The sequence below is a fragment of the Alternaria triticimaculans genome (genome assembly GCF_023758025.1).
Source record: "Alternaria triticimaculans strain BMP 0046 chromosome Unknown scaffold_1, whole genome shotgun sequence".
Classification (NCBI taxonomy): domain Eukaryota; kingdom Fungi; phylum Ascomycota; class Dothideomycetes; order Pleosporales; family Pleosporaceae; genus Alternaria; species Alternaria triticimaculans.
Window position 1 is genome coordinate 4340799 of NW_026055958.1, and position 22943 is coordinate 4363741.

Sequence of the window (22943 nt, forward strand, 5' to 3'; positions counted from 1 at the left end):
CGCTTGGATAAAACGCGAGAACAGCAGTCACACGACAGCGTGGCGAGGTCAAAGTTGTAAGATGATAAGACTAACAATTATCATGACGTCTAAGTAAGGTGTGGCAGGGAAGAACAATACGTAGCAATGCCACCTCTTCTACCCGAAGCAAGGGGACGGCCCTTTCCCAGACCTGCATACTGCATCTAGGCATTCCACGGCTTCGATTGGCCCTTCTTGGGCTTGTAGCACTGCAGCCACTCGCTTAGCGCTTTCCTGAACAACGTCCGACTAACGGGTCCATCGGGCACGGTAGAACCCGTCGTCCTGAAGTCGTAGCAATGCTGCGCGTCCTTTAGGACCAAACCAAACAGCTCGTTCCTGCTGGTCTTCACTCCACACTTGGGTACGTCCTGGATGACTTGGACGCCCTTGGGGGCAAAGGGCTCAGCGGAAGCGGGGGAGAGAGTGCGCCAGGGATCGAATTCACCGTTGGACCAGTAGGTGTTGGAAGGACGGATATCCCAGCCTCCGAAGATCTTGTTGGTGCGGGCGGTGTTTGGCCACTCAGGGAAGAGCGACTTGGGAGCGTTGGGGAATTGGCGGTGACAGATGTCCTTTTGGTGTTCAAGCGAGTTGTACTTGGAGACGAGTTGCTGGGATCCTAGGTTGGCGGATTGGAAGTATCCTGTTGGGTAAATTAGTATTATGCAAGGAGGGAAGTTGGGTTTGAGAGGACGAAGACTTACCCCACTGTGTGCAGTATTGCCACGTCCAAGCAATCGAAGCGGGATCTGTGAACCTCTGGTTCAGGTCACAGTTACCGGTCACGTTCAACTTGCCCGAGCACTCGGTTTCCAAGTAATCATTCGTGTTGTTGGCAAAGACAGGGTAGCTCGCCCATCGATCAACCGTCCATTTCGCACCCTTGCTCTTGGACCAGCCCTCCGCGGGAGCTGTAGTGTTCGTCTTGGGGTCCTTCTCGAGGTAGTCGCAGAATTGACGGAGACCCAGAGATCCACCTTCCATACCGTAAGACTGCCATAGGTAGAAGGGAGTCGTAAGAGCATCGGCAAAGGTTGGGTTAGAGTTGTTGGCAGCTCCAAGTCCAAGGAACTGCTCCTTAAGCTTGGCGGTTGCGCGTGAGTCTGTGTCCATGATGTTGTCCATGTAGTTAACAGCAGCGTGGATATCCTCCGAGCAGTTTCCGAAGCCCTTGGCATGCATACCGCGCCAGATAGGTGAAAAGTAGAAGCTTTGGTCAACGGAAGCTTCGACGGGAGCTGAAGAGGCCCAAGACGCGTGGATGGTGTCGGGGTACATGTTGCGCATGAAAGCGGCCCTCATACCGGGGTACGAGCCACCAACGAAAACCCAAGGAGTCTTGTCGGGTGTGAGCGTAGCATTGACACCCTTCCTGCTGAACTGCCTAGCAAAGGCGTCGACATCTTTAAGCGACTGCTCCGTGTTCAGGAACTCGAATGCCTCGGCTGGCGTGTTGAGGTCGATGGGGGTGGGTGTTGAGTTTCCGTAAAACCGATGCTCCCAAACGATTCCGATACCGTTATAATCATCGACCAGCTGCTTGAAAAAGCTGGTTTCGTTCAGCAGCCTGGTCAGCGCACCCGGCTCTGCATCTGCCTCGCCTGTGTCGTAGAGGAAAACGGGACCGCCAGGCTTGTACGCATCCATGTTGACCCAGTACCTGTTGAAATATGTGCCATGGTACGAAGGATCCTGGCCTTTCTTGTAGGCGAAATGGTCCAGTGGCAGCTCGACATATTCCGGAGTGATGTTTCTGAGCGGCGCGGCAGCCAACACAGCCGGGCTGTTTGACGTAGTCGCAATCTTGAGGGATTTGAAAGCCGTGGCATCGAAAACGCTGTTTTCGGCATCGTCGGAGAAAGTAACCATTGCCGAGCCATCTGGATTCATGCCCATATCGGCAAGCAGATTAAGCTTGCGCTGAATGGCCGCATTCAAGGCGTTGGTGCCCTGCAACAGGGCGAGGGCCACTGCCGAGACGGAGACCGAGGACCGCATGCTGAGGATGAAAGGAGTAACGATGCGTGGATAGGAACTGTTGTACCCGGATTACCTCCGCAAGAGATCCGCGCGAGTGAGGTATGGGTGTCGGGAGAAGAGCGAAGATATTCTTCTGCGCAGCTTCGGTACCAAGGTTGTCAGACACACAGCCCAATCGACGGCACAGACCACGACAGCGACTCAAGGACGAAAGAACGGCGTAGAGATCCATCTTCGCCATCCTCAGGCCGCCCATATATACATAGCTAAGTTCGACGCTATACCGTTTTGCCGCCCATCCTGCGGCCCTTGGTAAGGGCCACAGGATCATCGGCTGCAAGGCTTACCGAGTCATTAAACTCAACGCCTATTAAACCACGGATGGCACCGAAAAAAGCTTAGGAGATCTGTCGTGCTTGTCTGCACCGCCAGCTCCAAAGCAGAAGGAGGTTTACGTAGTGACCAAGCGCGGTGGATCGAAGTACAGAAGCTTATCGGGCTTGGTGCTCGAATGGAAGGTCAATTGGTGGGGTCTTGCCAAGTAGTCAAGTCGGCTTCCTACTTTAGCCTAGGTGGCACGGGTTAGTGCTGCTGCTAGATTGATGCGCGCACTCTCCAGGGTCCGCACTGTAGCACCGAGGCGGCGGGTGGCCAATTTACCTGGCTATGGTCTGGACGAAGAGTAGATCTTGCGGCGACTATTACGGCCGACCCGTCGATGTTCGCGGGAAGAGAATGCATGGTTTGTGGAAGTTTTGTTATCAGACATGCTACACCAGAGAAGGGCCTACTTCGATATTATCATTATCTTCATTGTTTCGACTGCAATGGTCCTTTGTTTGCAACTCGGCAAATATCCCGTATCCCTTCAACAACAACAAGACATCTATCCCTTGCTGACCAACATCAGCCGGTCGTCGTGTCGTGTTCGGCCGTTCGTTCTCCGACGAACGGAATCTGGCCTCCAACCGAAGTATTATACATAAGAAAAGATCTTGCAATTAAAATTACCAAACACATGCAGCTCGCAGAGAGCCGCTTCATATCCGTACATTAACCCCACAAAGTGTTCCAGATGCCGGGTATCGAAGGTTGCCACTACGCCGGACCATAAAGATTAAATACCCATGTAGATTAGCCGAAGGTACACAGCCTTCTATATGCCATGTGTCGTGTTTCCCAGCTCAATGTTGAGCCATGTGGCTGCCACCAGTCGCGGCATTCGGGAATGCGATATCTGGCCAATGGCTGGGAGCGTGTCCCTGGACTCCGGATGTTTGGACAAGCCCTTGGCCGTCGCTCCCGGTTCCCTGGGACCCTCCGTCTCGACCCAGGGTCATGAGAGTGGTTGCTGTATTCAGATATTCACCGGGCTGGCTGTGTGGCTGCATGTATGCTCTTGTCCACTGACTCCAGTCTTGAGGAGCATAGCTATTAGCCGCGTACGCGGGCTGGTGGCCGTTGTTGGCAATTTGCGCATTGCTGTAGGCATACGCATCAGTTGAGGGTTGCGACATGCTACCTGAGCCTGCTCCTGCCAGTGCTGCTGCATGATTCGCATGCATGCTTGTCTCATCGCCGTTGCTGTATGTGTGTTGTTCGTACGTCCTATTCGTATGCTGAGGGAGAGCCACCGGGGTGCCAAGACTGTATGGATGTGTGCTGTTTCCCGGAAGACCACTGTACGGGCCTACCGATTGTGAGGTGAGGGTAGGGTCAGTGGGTGAACTGGATGAGGTTGTGTACTGGTCGCGGTACCCACTGTTGTCATACGTGGGGGCAGTATTCGTCGATCGGGGTGGAGCATGCATCGCTACGCGAGCGAGAGACTCGGTCGCAGTTCGCTTGACAATGTTATCGTTGATGTTACTAAGCGACTGGTCGACGATCCTTGCGACGGCAGTTTTGAGCTTGTTCCCTGATCCCAGAAACTGGTCGCATTCGCCGAGCACATTGACCCAGGCTGCCATGTCGCCTTTGAGCTTTGTCATATCCACAGGCGACATTTGCTCTTGCCGCATAGACGAGATGAAGAGAGTGGTGAAGGCAGCGGCAATGTAAACGACCGTGTTGATCCAGGGAATATCCAGACTCTTTTTGTTCATCATCGCCGTACAGTTGTGCAGCATCTTCTGCGATGCAGTCAAGCACTTGTCCAGATTAGAATTGATTACGGCCGTGTCAGTGGACCTGCAAACAGCTGGATGGTGTAGAAGCAGGTTGAACGCCTGATACCAGTACTCGAGATACAAGGCGAATATGTGGTCATCTTCGGACGCATGCGACGGGTCGCGCAACTCGTAAGGGAGGTCCTCTTTCCACTGTTGTATGCCGACTTCGAGGCGTTTCAAGCCCTCCAGGTATGATTTTGGCGAATGTCGAACAGCATAGATGATCTTGTAGAGTTCCGTTTCCCAGACAATGTATTTAGCCATTTGTATGCCAACTTGGAACGAGCATTGATGGAAGATGTCCAGCTTGCCTTCCTCGCCAGGCAGACAATCGTTCATTGGCTCCGGGAATTCGACATCAATGTCACTTATGCTGATAGGTATCGGCCGTCCAAGCTTTCCGCTAAGGTTGACCAGCAGCGCGTGCAGCGTCCAGTAGACTCGTTTCCTCATCTCGATGTCCAGCTTGCCGAGTTCTCCGGTGCCGTCTACCCAGACTTTGACAGATCTATGCAGACCCAGTTGGACAGCAAACAAGTAGACGGTCGAGGTCATGATCCACGCCGCACCGGGCTTGGGGAAGGTCCGGAGATGGTGGCATATCATGGCCATGGCTTGAACGTCTTCCCAGCCGTGGTCTCCGCGAATGAGCTCCTTGTAGAAACTCAGCGCGTACATGTAGTGGGCATGCGAATCGTCCAGCATCGTGCTGCCGCTGTGTTGGCTGTTCCGGGTCGCAATCTGGTAGGTGATGGTCGCGAGCATCAAATGAACCGTCACGATCTGAGGGGCAGTAGGAACGAAGCTGGAGTCGTTGCCGAATCTCCAAATCTGTGGGCATTAGCGGAGCGCACTGTGGTAATGGGTGGTCGGCCTACCAAATCCATGAAGACCGGCTTGTGGACAAGCATCGTGTAGGGGTTCAGTGAACGCAGATACCAGATGGCATACTCTTGCAGCTCCGGGTATGGCGGTAGTTGGGGCTCGTCGACATGGCGACTGCCGATTGCAATGTCGATCAGTGTCGTGTAGGACATGGGCGAGCTCTCGTACTCTTCCTCGCCTGCCATGAAGTCGGTAATGTTGATTTCGGTGCCGAAGATTGACAGCGAGGTGCCTTTGATATGGCTCAAGAGCGAGTCTCCCGCCGCAACACCGAGATAGTTGTCGCCAATGGAGCCGTGCTTGAACTGCGGCAGCGTCTCGATCTTGCCTGGAGTGCCGGCTGGCACGTAGCCCGGCAGAGGTGAGGTGCTGGTGCGTCGCGGGCCATCGTTCCACGCCTGGCTGTCGCTGGGGGCGGACGACCACGGGTGGCTGGGCGGCTGGAGGGCATTGTAGGCGGGCGGCGCGCGGGGCTCGATGTTGTGCTCCTTCAGCTGGGCCTGGAGGTCAGCGATTTGGGCGCGCAGGTACGAGTTCTCCGACTCCATGGCCTCGGCATGGCCGCGGACAGTGGCGCGGCCGGTGATGCGGTCGGTGGTGCGGCAGGGCGTCCTGTTCTGCTCGCACGGTGTGCAGCCCTCGGGGCGGCCATCGCAGCGTATCTTGCGCACCTGCCGTGGTGGTTAGTGGTGTCATGGTGTTTAGGAAGGCGCGTCCAGGCAATGACGTCGCTGGCGCAGTGGTTGCCAATGTTGTGAGACGACGACCGTCCACACCAATTGACATGCACCAAGACTCCTTCATCGCGTACGACTAACTACATCACGTACCTTGCATCGATCGCACGCCTGACCCGTCCGCTTGGAGTCGGCGAGCTTCTTCTTGACAGAGCCGGAGAAGTCATTGTTGGAGGGCGGGCGGTGTTGTGGGCTCAGCGGGTCGGCATGCTCGATTCGCTGGATCTTGTTGACGAGATTGGGGTCATCGTCCGGGGGTCGCTTGGTGGCCATACTTTTCGTAATGCACGTCGAAACAGGCACGAGACGGGAAATGCCGATGGAGAAGACCGATGCAAGTAAACCCAGCAAAGGTGGTGCGCCTCGGGTGGCTTGCGACTATCACCTGTCAAACAAAAGACACATGACTTCTAGCGAGGCTTGCGGCTGCGCGGGAATTGAGCGTCGCTGCACGATGCGCGACCTCTGTGCAGTCTCGTCGGCCGGGTTGCGAGAGAGTGGAAGAGGAAGTGAGGGCTGGCTGCGCTGGGAGTCAAAGGGTGCGAGTGAAAGCGCGTTTCTCGGCGATGCGTCCAAGGGAACAGGCCCATTCTCCGCAAGCCCTCCAGCTATCGAGTCCAGTCCGCCCTTTATTGGCCACATGGCGCTCAGAAACCTGGACCTCTAGACGGCTGTGACGGTGCCTGCCCTGACATATTCGGCGAATTTAGTTTGTTCTCTGGCGATCGACACGATGATCCGTCCTGATTCGCCGTGCCACCTTCATTCTCTGGGACTAAATCTAGCTTGGCCGTCCCCGCTCCTGCCCAAAGCGGCCGTCGAGCTTTAGACTCACCCACGATCTGATATCCTTGGAGATTGCCAATGCAAATCGACAACTGGCGAACCGCCTAGCAGCGTCCATCTCCATGATCACCAAAGACCATCATCAACGACAAAGACGCCACTAGAGTTTCCATCACACGACGAAACACGCACGACGACATCACATCGCCAACAAGGTTCCGCCCCCGCGACGTGGTGCATTTCAACACCCAAACTTACGCCAACACCAATCCCATCTAACATGGCGTCCGTGCGAACCTTCACAATCCCGCACTACGAGGCCTTCCCTGTCCACGTGGCCTTATTCAAGGATGTCAAAAACGCCTCCTTCCTAAGGCGCCAACTACTCGAGGCCAATCCAGAGTTCGACTATGCCTTCTTGGATGCATCCATGGTAGGTCGTGGTTCACTACCTGTTCATTGCTTTTCGCGCCTCCAGCAACCCCCGCCTGTCAGGGTCCGCTGAGTCACCTGGATCAAAACAACACCCCACAAGTCAATAAAGTTTCGTGATAAGAGATTGCGAGGCGTGGATATTTTCCCCGCGGCATCTTTGCACCATGGTTAATCTCATCACACCGCATGAGTAAATCAGTCTGACATCTGATGAGGCTGGATAACCCTAAGCACTAACTTATCCCAACGACAAAAGCCATGCCACATTTCAGCCCTACCCTGTTGTCACGGCTCATTTGAATCGCCATCTACGATGGATCGACATTCACCCTCGGTACTAACAGATCACCCCAGATACTCTCACCACACCACCTGCTCTCGGCCACATTCCTCGCCTTACACGCTCACCTGACCAACCGTGCCAAAACGCGCACTCCACATTCCGAGCTAGTATTCCGCCTCTCGCCCAACAACAACATTGGCGAATCATATAAGAAATTCGGTATCGCTGATACCACGACCGCACTGATTGCTGTCAAGCTACCCTTGTCTCCATCAACATCGTCAACGGGTGAGCAGCGCGCTTATGACAAAGATGAGACCATCACGAATGAATCTGTGAGTAAGCATCTGGGCAGTGCGGTAGAGGGGACGAATGTGGAGATGGGTGAGCATGGTGAGGAACTGGGTGAATGGTGTGATGTTGACAAGGTGAAGAAGGTGTATAAGCTGGGTGGAGGAGATAGTGGGAAGAAGGGAAAGAAGGCTGGTGGCCTTAACGGGGATGCGGATGCAGAGAGGAGGACAGCTGAGAAGAAAGATATCGAAAGCGTTGTTCTGGGTGTTATCGCGCTGAAAGGGTCATAAGCTAGGGTAGGGTTCGTTGCAATGAACCACTAGGGGTGATCAGATGTTGAGAAGCCTCGACGCGTCGGGCTGACATGCGAGCCTGACCCGAGGGAAGAGAGAAGAATATTTGAAATACCAGGCAAACGGGTCGGATGCATGCATTCAACTCAAAAGAAACTTCTCCACCATACTATGCTACAGGTTTAGCGACCATATAGATACACTCTATAATTTACGAGAAAGTCGCCCAAGCTTATAACTCCCTGTACTCGGGCTTGAGGAAGTCGGCCATGTTCTTGGGCCTGGGGTATTGGTTCTCGGCGTGGTGGTGGTCATGGCCGTGGGCGTCGTCGGCCGGGCCAACGTACTTCATCTCGTATACGGATCCGCACTCCATGCAGCGGGACTTGGGCTCCTCGCGGGTAAGGGTGATCCAGAGGACGTTGTGCGAATCGGCGGGGAAACCGGTGCAACCAACGTACTGCTCGTTACCGGCCGAGTTGACGGTGATGGGGTCCTCCATCGTACCTGCATTTCATCAGCATCACATCACGCCACTGGTAGCCCAAACTCGCGCAAGCTCTTTTTTCCTGATCTTTCCGGGGGCGGCATCACGTACCGAGACGGCTGGCGTCCAATGGCCTCATGTCGAAGATATCGATACCCTGCATCTTTCCGAGAATTTCGAGACGCTCAAGACCGGTCGCCTGCTCGGCATCGGTGGGAACGGTACCGGGCTGCGCACCAGGGGGCAGAAGGTCCTCCTCGGTCTTGATTTCTACAGAAGTGAACTCGTCAGCAATTGATGGTTTTGGCCTATCGTAGCCGCGGCAATGCGGATGACGAAGTGCGGGCGCAACATACGGTCGAGCTTCTTGAAGCCTGCGAGGACGCTGGGGGAGTTGGCCGAGTGACCTGTCTCCTTCTGCGCAATGTTGCTCTCCTTGGCCTCCTTGCTCTCGGTGGACTCCCCTGCTATGGTGTCAATGGCACATCGTACGATAGCTCCTCGCGAAACATACAGCGGGCAAAGGTGGTGGTGAAGGTGCGGCGGGTCGCAATGGCGCGGGGGGCCACACGCCTTGCTGCGGCGATAGCAGAGCGCTGGACGAACATGGCGGGACGATTGGGGTGGAGTGGAGAGGGTGGGCGTGGTTATCGAGCTGGTGATGTTCGTCAGTCGTGAATTGACGAGCCGACGGCAGACGGCTTGGCGCTGTGATTAGGTAAGGCAAGCCACAGAACGCTGGTGACGCTGCTGGCAAGCTTCTGCCTCGTGGTCTGCGATCGTTGATTCATCAACGGCTCGTTTCTACGGCTTGCGCCATGCACCTGCAGCATCATGACCTACGCTGCATTGATCTTAGACATTGGTGATTATTTATAAGACGGTGCTACGCACGACTGCTCTACCTTACAGCCTTCGCTACTCTGCTCTCAACCTTGGGACCACTCTAGACATCTTCACCCACTAACGCACTAACTTGATAATTTTGGTTACTTACCCAGCATGTCTTTCAAACCAGCGCTCGTCATCGTCGACGTACAGGAAGACTTCTGCCCGCCAGTAAGCACCCACCATTCGCATGGGTGTCTCCGAATTAACAAGCTTAGAACGGAGCGCTCGCAGTAGCAGGTGGACGCGACATCGTCCCGACCATCAACGAGTTCCTCACATATCCCTTTGCTCTCAAAGTCGCGACCAAAGACTTCCATCCCCAAGACCACGTCTCCTTCGCCTCGAACCACTCTCCGCCGAACAACAAGCCTTTCGAATCCACCTTCACCATCAAGAACCCGAACAACCCAGACGAGACGCAGGAAACGCGATTATGGCCAGACCACTGCGTGCAGGGCACTAAAGGCTCCGAGCTGCTGCCAGAACTGGACGTCGGCAGGGTGGACCACATCGTCGAGAAGGGCCAGGACAAGCGCGTGGAGATGTACTCTGCGTTCGCGGATCCGTTCAAGCGCCCATCTGTGGCCAGGAGCGATCTTGCAGAGACATTGCGCAAGGCCGAGATCACCGACGTCTTTGTCGTCGGTCTCGCAGGCGACTACTGTGTCAAGTACACTGCGATCGATGCACAGAAGGAGGGCTTCAAAACATGGGTAGTCGGCGATGCGACAAGGGCAGTCGATCCGTCAGCAATGGAGGAGGTCCACAAGGAGTACGAGAAGGTTGGAGTGACGGTTATAGCCAAGGATGATGCACAGGTCCAGAGGGTCAAGGAGCAAATTCAGCGGACTCAGGACCAGGGCGCGAAGGATGCAAGCAGGGCCGGCGAGAGTGTGCTGGACTAGACGACAGTCATGAACGTCTGATAGTAATCGAATATAAGGTGTCTCGTCAGATCTTTGGCGATGTGCACCCCTTGACAGCGACGTCATCGCCATGAATCCTTCTCGCGCCCGGTTCTCCCGGAATGCGGACGCGTAGCATTCAAGATTATCATCGCGCGACATCCGGGCCGGCCCCCACTGTATCTGGTGGCACTGTTCCTGGAATCGCAGGTCCTGGGTATTCGGAAGAATAGTCGTGCTCCGAGCCGTGCCGCATGCGCGTGTCGCGTACTGTGCTTGGTATGTATGGCGGCGCTTTGGCATGTGCCGACTGCGGGGCATGGGGCAGCAGGCCTGCAGAACACAGCCTGGCGATCGCTATATTAGGGCCAGTCAGCTGGATGCTCAAAAGACTGCATGCTGTGTCGCCTGGCGCCCTGGACCCCTCACTGCACGCCCTTCCACGGTACAGCGTTGTCGATGTTTACAGTTTGCTGCTAAACAGGTCCAACGCGCGGGGTCGCTAGTTTTTGTGAAGCCCCCATCGTCATTGCTGCGACTAAGCTCACCCTCGCCGGCACCCGAAGCACCAAGACATCCTCTGCCGGTACTTCGCTGCCTGCTTCTGCCCGCCTCACCTCCACCACTTTTCCCTTTCTCTCCCTTTGCGGCCTGTATTCACCATGCCGCACCTACCTATAGTCTCCAAACACCGGCGGTCGTCGCTCACCAGTGCGTCATCTCCCGAACTCCGGCCGTACCGAAGCTGATGCAAGTTTGAATGTTTAGGTAGCCGCGGGTCGTCCATAGACGAGACACGACGACACGAGGGCGGCGACGAGACGACCAAGGAGGACGAGACCGTCATGGATTCCGAGCAGGGCAGCATGCTCTCCCACATCATATCCCAACTGCGACCCGGCGCCGACTTGAGCCGCGTCACGCTTCCTACCTTCATCCTTGAACCGCGGTCGATGCTGGAACGCATAACAAAGTGTGTAGCGCATCTAGGCTTGGCGACGGGTGCATAGGCTGACTATCAGGCAGCTTCATGGCACATCCGGAGACACTTCTCCCTATAACCAAGGTGGAAGACCCCGTACAGCGATTCGTAGCAGTGACAAAGTTCTACCTGAGTGGTTGGCACATCAAGCCCCCGTATGCATCTCCGCCTTCTTCTTGCGCCCACAAGCAACAACTGATGTGACTTAGGGGAGTCAAGAAGCCGCTCAACCCCATCCTGGGTGAAATCTTCACAGGCTACTGGGACTACCCGGATGGCACCAAGGGCTACTACATCTCCGAACAGACGTCGCACCACCCGCCCAAGTCGAGCTACTTCTTCATGGCCCCCGAGCACAACATCCGCATAGACGGCACCCTCAAGCCTCGCAGCAAGTTCCTCGGCAACTCCGCGGCGAGTATGATGGAGGGCATCGCAGTTCTGCGGCTACTAAATACCGGCGAGCGATTGTAAGTCTAGCGCATGAACACCACAGCTTGAGGCTCACGACAGGTAGTTTCGTCACTCAACCCAACATGTACGCGCGCGGTATCCTCTTCGGGACGATGAAGTACGAGCTTGGCGACCACGCATACATTCGCTGCCCCGAGACCGGTCTCACTGCCGATCTCGAATTCAAGACCAAGGGTTACTTCAGTGGATCCTACAACGCTATCGGTGGCTACATCAAAGACTCCAGCGGCAAGAACCTCTACGAGCTCTCGGGCCAGTGGAACGAGGAGATGTACATCAAGGATCTGACAGTAAGGTTCTCACTCTTGCAGGGTCAGAACATGTACTGACCATTTGTAGACTGGCAAAAAGGAGCTCCTGTTCGATGCAGCACATACCAAACATACCCCACCGTCGGCTCGGCCTCTCGAGGAACAAAACGACCGAGAATCGCAAAAGCTCTGGCACGATGTGACCGAGGCTGTGAAGCGGAGAGACCAGGACGTAGCGACCGATGCCAAGGCTAAGATTGAAGACATGCAAAGGCAGGAGGCTGCGAAAAGAAACAGCGAGGGTGTGGACTGGCACCCGCAGCTCTTCAGACGCGTAAAAGGCGGCAGTGGCGGCAGCGAAGAGGGCGAAGAAGACCTCGACTGGATCATCAATGCAAAGATGTCAGTACCCCGCAAGCCCTCTGTATGCGTTTAGTGCTAACAGGATGTAGTGATGGCAAGACACCTGACGAGGTCGTCAAGCAGATCCTGCAGATCTACGCGATCCTCCCGGGCCAGAAGCCAGACAAACAATTCAACATCCCATCGCGAGCGAGTGAAGCGCATCTACCACAGGCACAAGGAGCTGTACAACTAGCGGAACCTGTGCCCGCTGGACAGTCAGCACAGTCTACGGAAACGTTGCAGCCAGTACCGTCCGAGCCTACAAGCGTGCAGTCGCAACCAGTGACACAACACGAACAGCAGAGCGTAGGTCCTCCCAGCAACTTCGACGGAACATCGACTCATGCCCCGCCTTTCAAAAACAGCAGCATCCCCAGCAATCCTAGCAACCCACCCATGCCACCTCTCGAAAAGCCCTATTCGCAACCTAGTGCGATCTCACCCGAGAACCGTGAGGCCTTCGCCAAGGAACTGCCTCCCAGCAAACTCCTTAATTCCAACCCCGAACCAGAGCCACGAAAGGACGATCTCCTGCGGAGGACCGATAGTGAGACTCAGGAGGACGATGAGTTCCATGATGCACAATCGTGAGTTCTTTTTCCGAGCTCTCGTTGGCTCCGCTATCGATACCTACCACCATAATTTGGTATCTTCTTTCTTTTTGTTGTCATGGGTCAAGGCTCACGATCCTATCTATAGAGTTCTCGAATTGAAAGAATCCAAGAAACGCTGCGGCGGCGGATGCTTTTCAACCTGCATCCCATCATAGAATTACCCCATTGCGGCCTTCGTTTTATCCCGTGTCTCTAGCCTGGTAATGGGTTGTGGTCAGATGGTTTGTGGCATCAAATGCATTTCTGGAAAGTACTAATCCATGTTGGCTTGCGCAATAAGCTAGTTTGTGAATGACGCAACTTGGGCGGTGTTGCCTTGGGATGCCTAGATCATGTCCGGGGATGGCAAGGCTGCAGCCACGTTTTTGGACAAAGTGGGGTTGGTGGCGTTGCACCAAGGGTGCACGCCTAATCCGAAGACCCCATAATCCCGCCGTGCCGCCCTAGATACTCTACAAACTTCTTTCCATAAGAGCTCGAGTTCCAACTTTTTATCCTGATACCAGCTTGTGTTTCATACGACTTTGATCATTCATCATGGGATCCTTCGATTGTTACTGCATCTTATGCTCTATCTGCATGAACATTGGCGCCATCAGGATTGGATCGAGAAATGGCAAGTCTTTGCGCAAGCGAGATCGCGCAATGGATATAAGAATGGGGAGACGTACTGGGAAGAAGGTGGGACGCGGGATTGTCTACAGTGACGATGAGGACGAAGAGATGGAGGACGCGATCGACCCGGAGGTCGTTGAGAACCAACGCATCGAACAGCAAGAACAGGAGAAAGACGATGCAGATCCGGATTACGAATATTCCTCGGATTCTTCTTTCGAAGGCACACAATCGATTGATAGCAACGACTCCGACTTACTTACGAGATCATCCGAGATTCTTGACGTCGCTCTTCGACCCCGTACCCCCGAGCCTGAGCCTGTGGAAGAAGTCGATGATGGAAGCTGGTCGCAAGATCCCGAGTTGGACATTAGCGAAGAGTGGGGTCTTGAAAATTATGCCAGCACCGAGAACACTGAGGACAACAGTTTTGATCCTAGACTCATCGGACTCGACGACGTCAAATGGATTAATCGGGTCCGCGCACTGGCACTCAATCCCGAGCGGAAAGCCTACATATCCGGTAGAGGCCGCTACTACGACTATGGCTCTCTAGATATCGAAGGGCCTGGAAGAGATCCCAATGATCCGGGCGAAGGTTCTTTGAACATCACGAGCTACGCGAGTGGGGACGAACCACAAGCTTTTCCATTCCACGAGGCATGCTTCGACATTCTCGCAAAGAGCATAGGACTTGAGAGCAGAGATATTAATAAGCATGTGATGTTGAGAACGTTTAGCGCTCTTCTTGCAAACGAAAGACCAGTTTTGGATGTGGACTATCAGGTCTTTTCGGGCAACGAGCAATTTTGGCATAATGGAGCGGGATCGGAGTATGAAGTGTGCGATCCTTCCCCCCGACCTGCTCTCCAAGAAAGTATACAAGACATCCTACCCGCCAACATTTTCGGTGGGAGTCCGCAGTTGGCAAATCTAGCGCACAAGGTGCGAACGGATCCAATTGCAGTCCTCCCGTACGACCTGCTTCTCGAAATCCTTGGATATGTTAACTCCAAAGACATGCTTTCGCTCATGCAAGCTTCGCATCACGTCAACAGCGTCACTCGCGAAGCCGCATTCTGGAAACATATGGTACGCATGCGTGTATTGCCATGGTTCTACGAGTTGCGTTACTTCGTGGAGACTGCGACCACCGATGCGCTCGACTACAAAGGTCTTTTTCTCTGGGTGGATTCATCGACTCGTCCCAGGTTCGGCATCCAGGGACCCCTCATGCACATAGCAAATCGACGCCGGATCTGGGGCTGCTGCCAGCCAGTAGCCTCGCTCTACAAGAAAGCAACTGGGCCGGTCGAGCCCGCTGAGCCGGCAGACTCGGACGAAGCAAAGGCGATTCTAGACAGCTCCGCATGCTTGCACATGCCCATGACCATGTATCCCCCGCCAGCTCAGACCGAGACCTTTTCGGCACAGTTTATTCACTCTTGGAATGAGATTACTCATCGTGCTTGCGTTTTGGACACCTACTGGCGCCAGATTAACAACAGCCACGACTACTTAGTGGGCATCTCCGTCACCTTGGGTGACCAAACAAGACTTTTTGGCAGCTCTGATGGATTTACTGGACTTCCGTTTCATCTTGATCGTGGGGAGTGGATCAAGGAGATCGTCTGCTGTATCGAAGATATTGTGAATCAGACCGGGCCTCATGGGAAGCCTGAGGATCCTTGGCCATCCAAGACTGCTATGATCAGCGGTATCTCTGTACGCTGGGCTCACCATCTCCGAAGAAAACTATACTAATTAGAAGTAGGTGACACTGAATAGTGGGAGAAAAAAAGGCTTGCACCAGAGTTACGCTGGTGTACGGAGGCCGTTTCAAGTGTTGGATGGCATGCATTTAGTAGGAATGACGGGTCAAATTGCTCCGGTGAGTTGCCAAATGCTGCAGCCGTCTGCGCTACTCTACAGGCATCTACTGACCTCATTGCAAGAATGGAGCTATCTCACGTCTCGGTCTTCTTCAAGCATGCAGACCGGACTCAGCACCACTCGCTCAGCCGCGATACACATCCGTTCAGCAGATGGCATGGGGAAAGCTTGGATCATCGCTACCCTACGACCGTATTGGTCAAAGGTATCCTCAACAGGCTTCAGTCTGGGCGCATCCTACGATCCATTTCGAGTCCTTCCCCACTCCCATTCACCCCATACCATACGAACTCCCCGAGGATATGATGCCCAACGATGTGTTCATGTGGAGCAAGAAAAACACAGGTATTGAATGCTTTCAGCCCGTTGCAACGAGTATCTCCATGCCTCACGATTCGACCGAAGAATCCATGCAATCGACCAGCGCAAGCTCCGCAACGACCGCTCTACCCAGCTCTCTTCCTGCAACCAACACGTCGCCACCGTCCTACCAACTCCACACCGGTATCGATATCGTCGGCATCAACCCCGGCCCGCACGACATGTGGGGTAATCGCGGCCGCAGCGTCGGCTCTCGCGGACCCGTCCTATGTCAATCCCCCAAATGGGCGCACGACATGACTGAGCCTCTCCAAGAATCCCTCAAAGCCGCATGGCAAGATATGAATAAGATAGGCGGCGGTCCACACCCTTACCAACTACAAAACACCGTCACATTCCCACTGAACCAGGAAGACATCACTGAAGTCCACGTCGAGCAGCAGTACCGCGCTCTGAAACTCGTTACGCAGAGTGGTCGGGTTGGCTACTTCGGGGAGCCGGATATGCGCGATTGGTTCGTGAGGAAGGCGGTGGGTGGAGAGCGGATCGTGGGAATCAGTGCGTGTTTTGGGGCGTTGGGGGGTTGGAGTGAGTCGGCGAGGATGTGGGGTCATCTGAAGTTGAGTCGGGTGGGGGTGGTGTTTGAGAGGGTTGATGGGGAGGGGAGGGTGATTGGTAAGGAGGAAGAGAAGGAGATGAGGGAGAAGGGTGTGGTGTTTGAGGAGGGTAAGGTTGTCATGTGCTCAGAGTAGAAGTGTGTTGGCGTGGTAGTAGAACTCCAGTATGGTATTTTGCGCAACGTGATGCCGAGCTAGTTTACGCATTTGGGTAAATAGTTCTTTCATAGATTTAGTAGGTACGTTTGTCTCGGTCAATTCCAATTCAGCATCATAACGTGTCCTTCCATACACCGCGTTCCAACGTACGATCGAATTGTGCTCATCCAGCATTTCGAGATCACAACAAGGAATACAGAATGCAACGTAGGAGGCGGTGACAACGCACATATAAGCCCATCAGACGGAGTTCGATATGGATGATCCTAGTAATATACCTAGGTACCAGGGACGAACCTCATCGCACGACAAATCCAGGCTCTTATCACAACATCTCCGGACCGGCACGGAAACAACTTACAATCTGCCAACTCCTCACCGTTCAGTACCTCAAGCCAATTGAGAACGTCGCGGACCTGAAGATCAATGTTGTCGCGTCCACGATGATGCGTCGTTCCCCACGCGCGATAAGGTTCGTGCTTGAGGGTCAGTGACATCATCCCTCGCGAAAATGCCTGGGCAGCGCAGCTAAACACAGCCTACTTCTGACAAGGTTGCGCTATCCAGATCTGCCACGTTGATCCGCGCTTTCTCTTGGTACGCGTCTTGGACAAATACCGCAAAGTATATACATTGCGAACTGCAGCCGGAATGAGCTCGTCGTGGTTGCCGCTCGACGACAACGACGCGATGCACGACCCGCTTGAGGAGCTGCGCAACCCGCGTCAGGCCAAAGATGACTTTTTGAAGTATTTGAAAGAGGAGGTGCTGAAGTTGAACTTTTATCGCGCGCATATGCTGTATTTTGTCGTCGTTATTGCGATCTCCTCGGTTATTGTTTACGGGCAGGGTCTTGCTGATGGACCCAAAGAGTATGGAGATGCGCATGTGACGTACACTGACGCGCTGTTCTTGTGCACCAGTGCTATGACAACTACAGGTAAGTGTCTCCCCCATCTGCTAGGCTTGTGTGAGCCGAATACTAATCGATGCAGGGCTCAATTCGGTAGACCTCGGAGATATGTCCGGCTTCCAGCAAGCGACCTTCGCCGTGCTGCTAATGATCGGCAACATACCATTTGTATCGACAGCTGTGGTACTCATCAGAAGAGCACTATTCCGGAAAAAGATGGCAGATGTCGTCAAACATTCACACACAATGCAAAGACTCGTACAAGATATCGAAAACAGCCATTCAGATCAAAACGAAAGCAGCAGCAGTACCGGAAGCTTGCGCCAGCGACCGAATGCAAAACAAGGCCAGACAGGAAAGAAAGCAGCAGAAGAAAACGAGGAGCCGCAGCAAGCAAAGATGTATCCCAAGTCTAGAAGACGCACATATCACTACGAGACTGGATTCGGCTTCATACCAACACCCTGGGAAATGAAGTCCGCGCGCAACTTTTTCAGCCGCATGCTGGACCGCTTTTCGACAGAGTTGAAACCCGAGAAACACGACTACGTCTCCTTCAAACCGCATCTCGACTCCAAGGGTCGGTTCCGCGAGCTCAGTGAGCGAGATCGCATGGAACTTGGGGGTGTGGAATATCGTGCACTCCAAGCTCTGTTGCTTATCCTGGTGGGCTATCAGATCTTCTGGTATCTGCTTGGTATCACTTTCCTGATACCGTACGCATATCGCGACGATACCAAGAACACATTGTATCAAGAGCAGCCCGGTGCTATCAACCCAGGATGGTGGGCATATTTTGCGACGGTGACGGAATTCTCCAATGGTGGACTCAACGTACTCAACGCTAATTTCGTTCCCTTCAGTGGTAATGCGTATGTTCTACTTGTGGCTGCTTGTTTGGCTTTCGCTGGTCAGACGCAGTTCCCGATTCTACTCCGCATCACGATATGGGTATTAAAGAAGATACTGCCAAAAGAGTCTCGTATCAGGAATACGATGCAATTCCTTCTACAGCATCCGCGACGTTGTTTCATATACCTTTTCCCCAAGCGCGAGACAGTATACCTCTTTCTTGTTCAGCTCGGCATCGATATCACTGCCTGGCTTTGCTTCGAGATATTGAACATCGGCATGCCAGATGTCGAAGCTCTATCCACTGGCGCTAGAGTAGTAGACGGACTCTTCATGGCCAGCGGACTACGTACTAGCGGCGCATACATCATCAACATGAGTTCGTTGGCACCTGCATGCTTGGTGGCTTATCTGGTCATCATGTACATCTCCATCTATCCCATGACGTTGGTACTGCGGAAGACGAACACGTACGAGGAGAAATCGATCGGACTGGAAGAGAATGACAGCAGTGCTGCTGGCGTAGCATCACACTTGCAAAAGCAGCTCGCCTACGACATCTGGTTCCAGTTCTTTGTCTTCTTTCTCATATGTATCATTGAGCGAGGTCACATTCTCAACGCATCGCCAGGATTCAGCGTCTTCTCGATATTATTCGAAGTCACATCGGCATATGGCACTGTCGGCTTGAGCCTCGGTGTACCGGGCAAGAATACCAGCCTGTGTGGCGACTTTGCAAGCTTAAGCAAAGTCGTTCTGATGGCTGCGATGCTACGAGGTAGACATCGTGGACTACCTTTAGCGATCGACAGAAGCATTCTTCTACCTGGCGAAGAGCTCATGCATCGTATGGATCAAGAGTACAGCTCGAGGGGCACAGAGAACCCACAAGAAGAGGCAGAGCTAAGAGATGACATTGAATCAAGTGGCGAGCAACAAAAGAATGGTGGAAAGGGCGACCAAGACCCAGAGGACAGGAGAGGGTCGCAACCAGACAACGAGGCTGGTCAGGAAGGGGCGGGAGAGACAGTCGCAGAGTCCAACCCCTGATGAAGAAGGGCCGCAAGCACAGTGCAGCCGTGGTCCCCTCGGGAGTACTGTCGGCCAAACATCACCCCAGATAGCCACAACGATTACGTTGATACAGTCACGAGAGTCAGCTGACCCAACGACTCTACGGTCCGACACAATCCTTTGGGAGTCACGCGTTACACACGCATTAGGCGACTACACCGACGCAAGCTTTCCTATCGCCTTATGCACCACCAAACCTTCGGTCACACTTCCAGAACCCCTCACTCATGCATGTCGCGGATATGGCCGAACCCACGGCTTCAGCCTGCGACGTCATCTTCCCCCCTCAGCCATGCATACACAGATTCTATCAGCCCTACAAGGCATGCGAGCGAATCCATCGCGCGCATCCATCGCTCACACGCCACAGTTATGCGCCTCGAAACTAAGGCGCTCACAGATCTCCACCAGGTCTCAAACCCAGTTCGCATGAATACCGCCAATGCGACCCTGACCGACTCCACTGGACCGGAATCCAACGCACATCCCTGACACTTGCCGGAGCGTAGATCTGCATTAGGACTTCGGCATATGCGCTGACCGGGGACATGGAAATTGACTCGTTTGGTTCCAAGCCAGGGGGGGTGTGGTGGGGATTGAGGGAGGATCTCTGGTCGATGAGATGGCGTGTTTGCAGGGGGGGGCCACAGGAAAGGGATCATGGAGGAAGGGTAAGGCAGCAAGGCATGAATATCGGGAAATTAGCAACAGAGCACTGGTAACTTGTAGATGGCTGGGATGCCGTCTAGTTGGACGGATGGACGGGCTGTGGCGTTGTGCGTTAGGATCGGTGGGATGCGAGTCAAATGACGTTCGCGGGATGGGCGGGAGATGCGCAGGGCTGACATGGGGTCGAGCGTCAGACCAGCACACAAGAATAGGAACACGGGATGCCGATTTTTCTGCTCTCTCTCGCAAACCCGTCGCAGTCTCTTAGTAAGACGGTTGTGATTTGGAATTCTCAATGGTCCTACTCCGGTCTATGACGAGGCTGTCTATATGCACATCGCCAAAGACGACACACGCGTGTATTGCATGCACCCCTGCTTACGTGTGCGAAATCCACCAACATCACGTCAACTTCCCACTCTGCCGTTTCGCACTCCGACCACGTCGTGTGCGAACATCGTCAAAGCGAAATCGCCATCTACAAGCACACACACGATCTTGACAGGTGCATCTGCCGCCCACGCCCACCGTTACCAAACCGTTGTGCCGCGCAAAGAGCAACTAGTGCGGTACCAAACGTTTCACCTACCAAACACGCGACCAGTCAGGCTTCACCGCACCCACCGGCACTGGCAGCGACAACGGCAGCGGTAAAGAAGGAAATCATCCGACGATTACAACGGTATGCTAGTTGAAAAAGGACAGAGAGTTCAGAGGCGCGTTCGCGTTCGCTTGGTAAGTTCCGTGATGTGGTGCCTGGGGTTTTCGGCACCGGTGGATGTCATGGGCGGGCCTTGGAAGCAAGGCTGCCGCTGTCAGATTAGTTATCTGGACGAGGAATCAGCTCATCAGCGGGTAAATGTGAGTAAGAGGTTGATTGTGCGCAAGGAGTTCGTTGCTCGAGTGTGCGAAGGTGGAAAAGGTTACGTTGTCATTGATGCTGTGATCAAACTCCAGATTTTGCGAATATCTTCATGTCCAAGGCTCAAATGTCTTAACATGCCTCTGATATGATATCAGTAATACTACGGACAAGAGGAAGTTCACAAAAGGTAAAGGAGCAGAAGTCGTGTTTGACATGCTCGCTTAACCGCCTGTATTAGGCACATATCAGGCGTAAGCGAAATGTCAGGAACATGTGGTCGTCAAGGGTATGCTCGTTGAAAGTCCATACCATGATGAAGTGACTTGAGCAATGTGAACTAGTAATGTGGATATTCTTCTGTATTGACTACCGCTACCATCTACCGCGTAGAACAATGCCGCAAAACTCTTCAAAAAGTGAAGCGCCCAGATACCCGTTGATGCTATGCGCCAAGACCAAAATTCCAAATGCTGAACGCCTGAGTAAAAGATCCGAAACATCAAGTGTCTCATATGCCATGCTAAACCATACCGCTCTTGACATATACCACCGAGGACGTTAAGACAGTAATGTGAAGAAAAGGGTTGATTGAATAGCGAATTAACGAAAGTAGAGAAGAGGAGAGAAAGAGTCATTTGCCAATGCCATAACCGCATTCCCATGCCTAATGCCACGACCCAGGAAGTGATCTAACAAGTACAGGAATGTGATGATAATGGACATTTATTTCCTATCGTCGTTGAGGAGGCTAGCGATGGGCATGTTGTCCCTGGGCGCAGAGCTCCACGTACCAGCCCTTGGGCGGCCAGAGGAAGGGACAGGCATGGGCAGAACGTAAGGCATGCGCTCTGGGGCTGAAACGGCGCTAATGTTCATGGGGTTCATCGGGCTGTAGTGCTTGGCTTGCTCGCTGTGGGCGGGCGAGATGTAGCTCGGGAAGGGAGAGGGCTTGAACATGGGGTTGTGCATGATGCTACCATCGGGCGAGGCATCGGGAGTAGGAGGGCGGACAGCGTTGGAGCCGTTGCGCCAGATCTCCTCGAGCTGGGCGGGCGAAACATCCGCACCGTAGTCGGCAGCGACGGTAGCCCAGAACTGTTGGCGGCGGGCTTCGTAGATGGAGCGGAGACGGTCAGTGTCAACGATCTTGGGCTGGTGGGCCACTTCGGTGTTGATACGGAGACCGTTGTAAGGCTCTGGGGATCCACGGGGAGTAAGGGTGCGGGGCTTGGGAAGGAGGATCTTGTGCTGGGAGCGGCCGGGAGAGGTGGTGATGGAGTTGGCGCGGACATGGGGACTGCCAGTGTAGCTCATGGGCGAGCTGTGGCGGGACGATTGAGAGTACGCGTCCTGATCCATAGTCATGGAGTAGACCGGAGCAGTACCGGAAGAGCTGCAAGAGGCGTTGGAAGAGACCGAGTTGTTGCGCTTGCGGCGGTGGCTACCGTGCGAGAGCTGATGGTAGTGCAGGCGGCATGCAAGCTCGGTCTTCTTGAGGTGAGCTGCAATGTGCTTGTAAGGCATCTTTTGCATACGGGTCTGAAGAAGGTAGTTCTCCTAGATATTGTAAGTATATGGTGGATGGTGATGAGTGCAACTGGTCAACATACCTCTTCTTCGGACCAAGACCTGTTACCACCGGCTGACATCTTCCTAGCGCGGAGGCTGGAAGGGTCAGGAGACTGAGAGTTCATCTCAGGAAGAGGGGAGAGAATCTGGGGCTGGTGGTGAAGCATGTTGTAATCGTTGTGTTGCTGAGCTGATAGTATGTTGATGTTGATGTTGCTGATTGGAGTACTTGGCGTAGAAGAAGTCGTTGATTCGTGTCCACTAGGGATGTCTGTTCGTCGTGATCGAGGCTGGCTCTGAAAAGAAAGTATTACACGGTGTGTCGGTAAAAAAGTAATTGCTCAGCAATGTTGGTAAAGTTGATTAAGTGAATGTAGTGCAGCCCAAACCAGTGGGAAGTAAAAGAGAGTATTACAAGGCTGCTAAAAAACAAAAGACAGATGCCGATTGAACAGATGCGGTTGAAGCCTCGAAACTTGGGGCACTCGGGCAGTTATAG

The 22943-nt window shown here is 53.9% G+C and overlaps 8 protein-coding genes across 8 annotated transcripts; 4 read left to right on the top strand and 4 right to left on the bottom strand.

The window, feature by feature from the left end:
• Nucleotides 1-185: 185 nt before the first annotated feature.
• Nucleotides 186-2022, bottom strand: J4E78_001441 (uncharacterized protein; the record flags this gene model as incomplete). The annotated part of the gene is made up of 2 exons (XM_049362100.1): nt 186-667; nt 729-2022. The coding sequence occupies 2 exons, from the start codon at nt 2020-2022 to the stop codon at nt 186-188; spliced, it is 1776 nt and encodes a 591-aa protein (XP_049227383.1).
• A 1166-nt stretch (nt 2023-3188) lies between these two features.
• On the bottom strand, nt 3189-6070 carry J4E78_001442 (uncharacterized protein; the record flags this gene model as incomplete). Its single annotated transcript, XM_049362101.1, has 3 exons — nt 3189-5006; nt 5054-5731; nt 5891-6070. 3 exons carry the CDS (start codon nt 6068-6070, stop codon nt 3189-3191), a joined length of 2676 nt encoding a protein of 891 aa, XP_049227384.1.
• A 793-nt stretch (nt 6071-6863) lies between these two features.
• Nucleotides 6864-7885, top strand: J4E78_001443 (uncharacterized protein; the record flags this gene model as incomplete). The annotated part of the gene is made up of 2 exons (XM_049362102.1): nt 6864-7016; nt 7373-7885. The coding sequence occupies 2 exons, from the start codon at nt 6864-6866 to the stop codon at nt 7883-7885; spliced, it is 666 nt and encodes a 221-aa protein (XP_049227385.1).
• A 235-nt stretch (nt 7886-8120) lies between these two features.
• On the bottom strand, nt 8121-8983 carry J4E78_001444 (uncharacterized protein; the record flags this gene model as incomplete). The annotated part of the gene is made up of 4 exons (XM_049362103.1): nt 8121-8395; nt 8487-8645; nt 8732-8839; nt 8890-8983. 4 exons carry the CDS (start codon nt 8981-8983, stop codon nt 8121-8123), a joined length of 636 nt encoding a protein of 211 aa, XP_049227386.1.
• A 394-nt stretch (nt 8984-9377) lies between these two features.
• Nucleotides 9378-10171, top strand: J4E78_001445 (uncharacterized protein; the record flags this gene model as incomplete). Its single annotated transcript, XM_049362104.1, has 2 exons — nt 9378-9434; nt 9482-10171. 2 exons carry the CDS (start codon nt 9378-9380, stop codon nt 10169-10171), a joined length of 747 nt encoding a protein of 248 aa, XP_049227387.1.
• Nucleotides 10172-10833: 662 nt separating this feature from the next.
• Nucleotides 10834-12874, top strand: J4E78_001446 (uncharacterized protein; the record flags this gene model as incomplete). The annotated part of the gene is made up of 7 exons (XM_049362105.1): nt 10834-10882; nt 10940-11144; nt 11198-11308; nt 11363-11623; nt 11671-11917; nt 11967-12280; nt 12331-12874. 7 exons carry the CDS (start codon nt 10834-10836, stop codon nt 12872-12874), a joined length of 1731 nt encoding a protein of 576 aa, XP_049227388.1.
• Nucleotides 12875-13434: 560 nt separating this feature from the next.
• On the top strand, nt 13435-19317 carry J4E78_001447 (uncharacterized protein; the record flags this gene model as incomplete). Its single annotated transcript, XM_049362106.1, has 5 exons — nt 13435-15237; nt 15534-16452; nt 16821-16988; nt 17149-17442; nt 17498-19317. The coding sequence occupies 5 exons, from the start codon at nt 13435-13437 to the stop codon at nt 19315-19317; spliced, it is 5004 nt and encodes a 1667-aa protein (XP_049227389.1).
• Nucleotides 19318-21598: 2281 nt separating this feature from the next.
• Nucleotides 21599-22611, bottom strand: J4E78_001448 (uncharacterized protein; the record flags this gene model as incomplete). Its single annotated transcript, XM_049362107.1, has 2 exons — nt 21599-22432; nt 22486-22611. 2 exons carry the CDS (start codon nt 22609-22611, stop codon nt 21599-21601), a joined length of 960 nt encoding a protein of 319 aa, XP_049227390.1.
• Nucleotides 22612-22943: the final 332 nt, after the last annotated feature.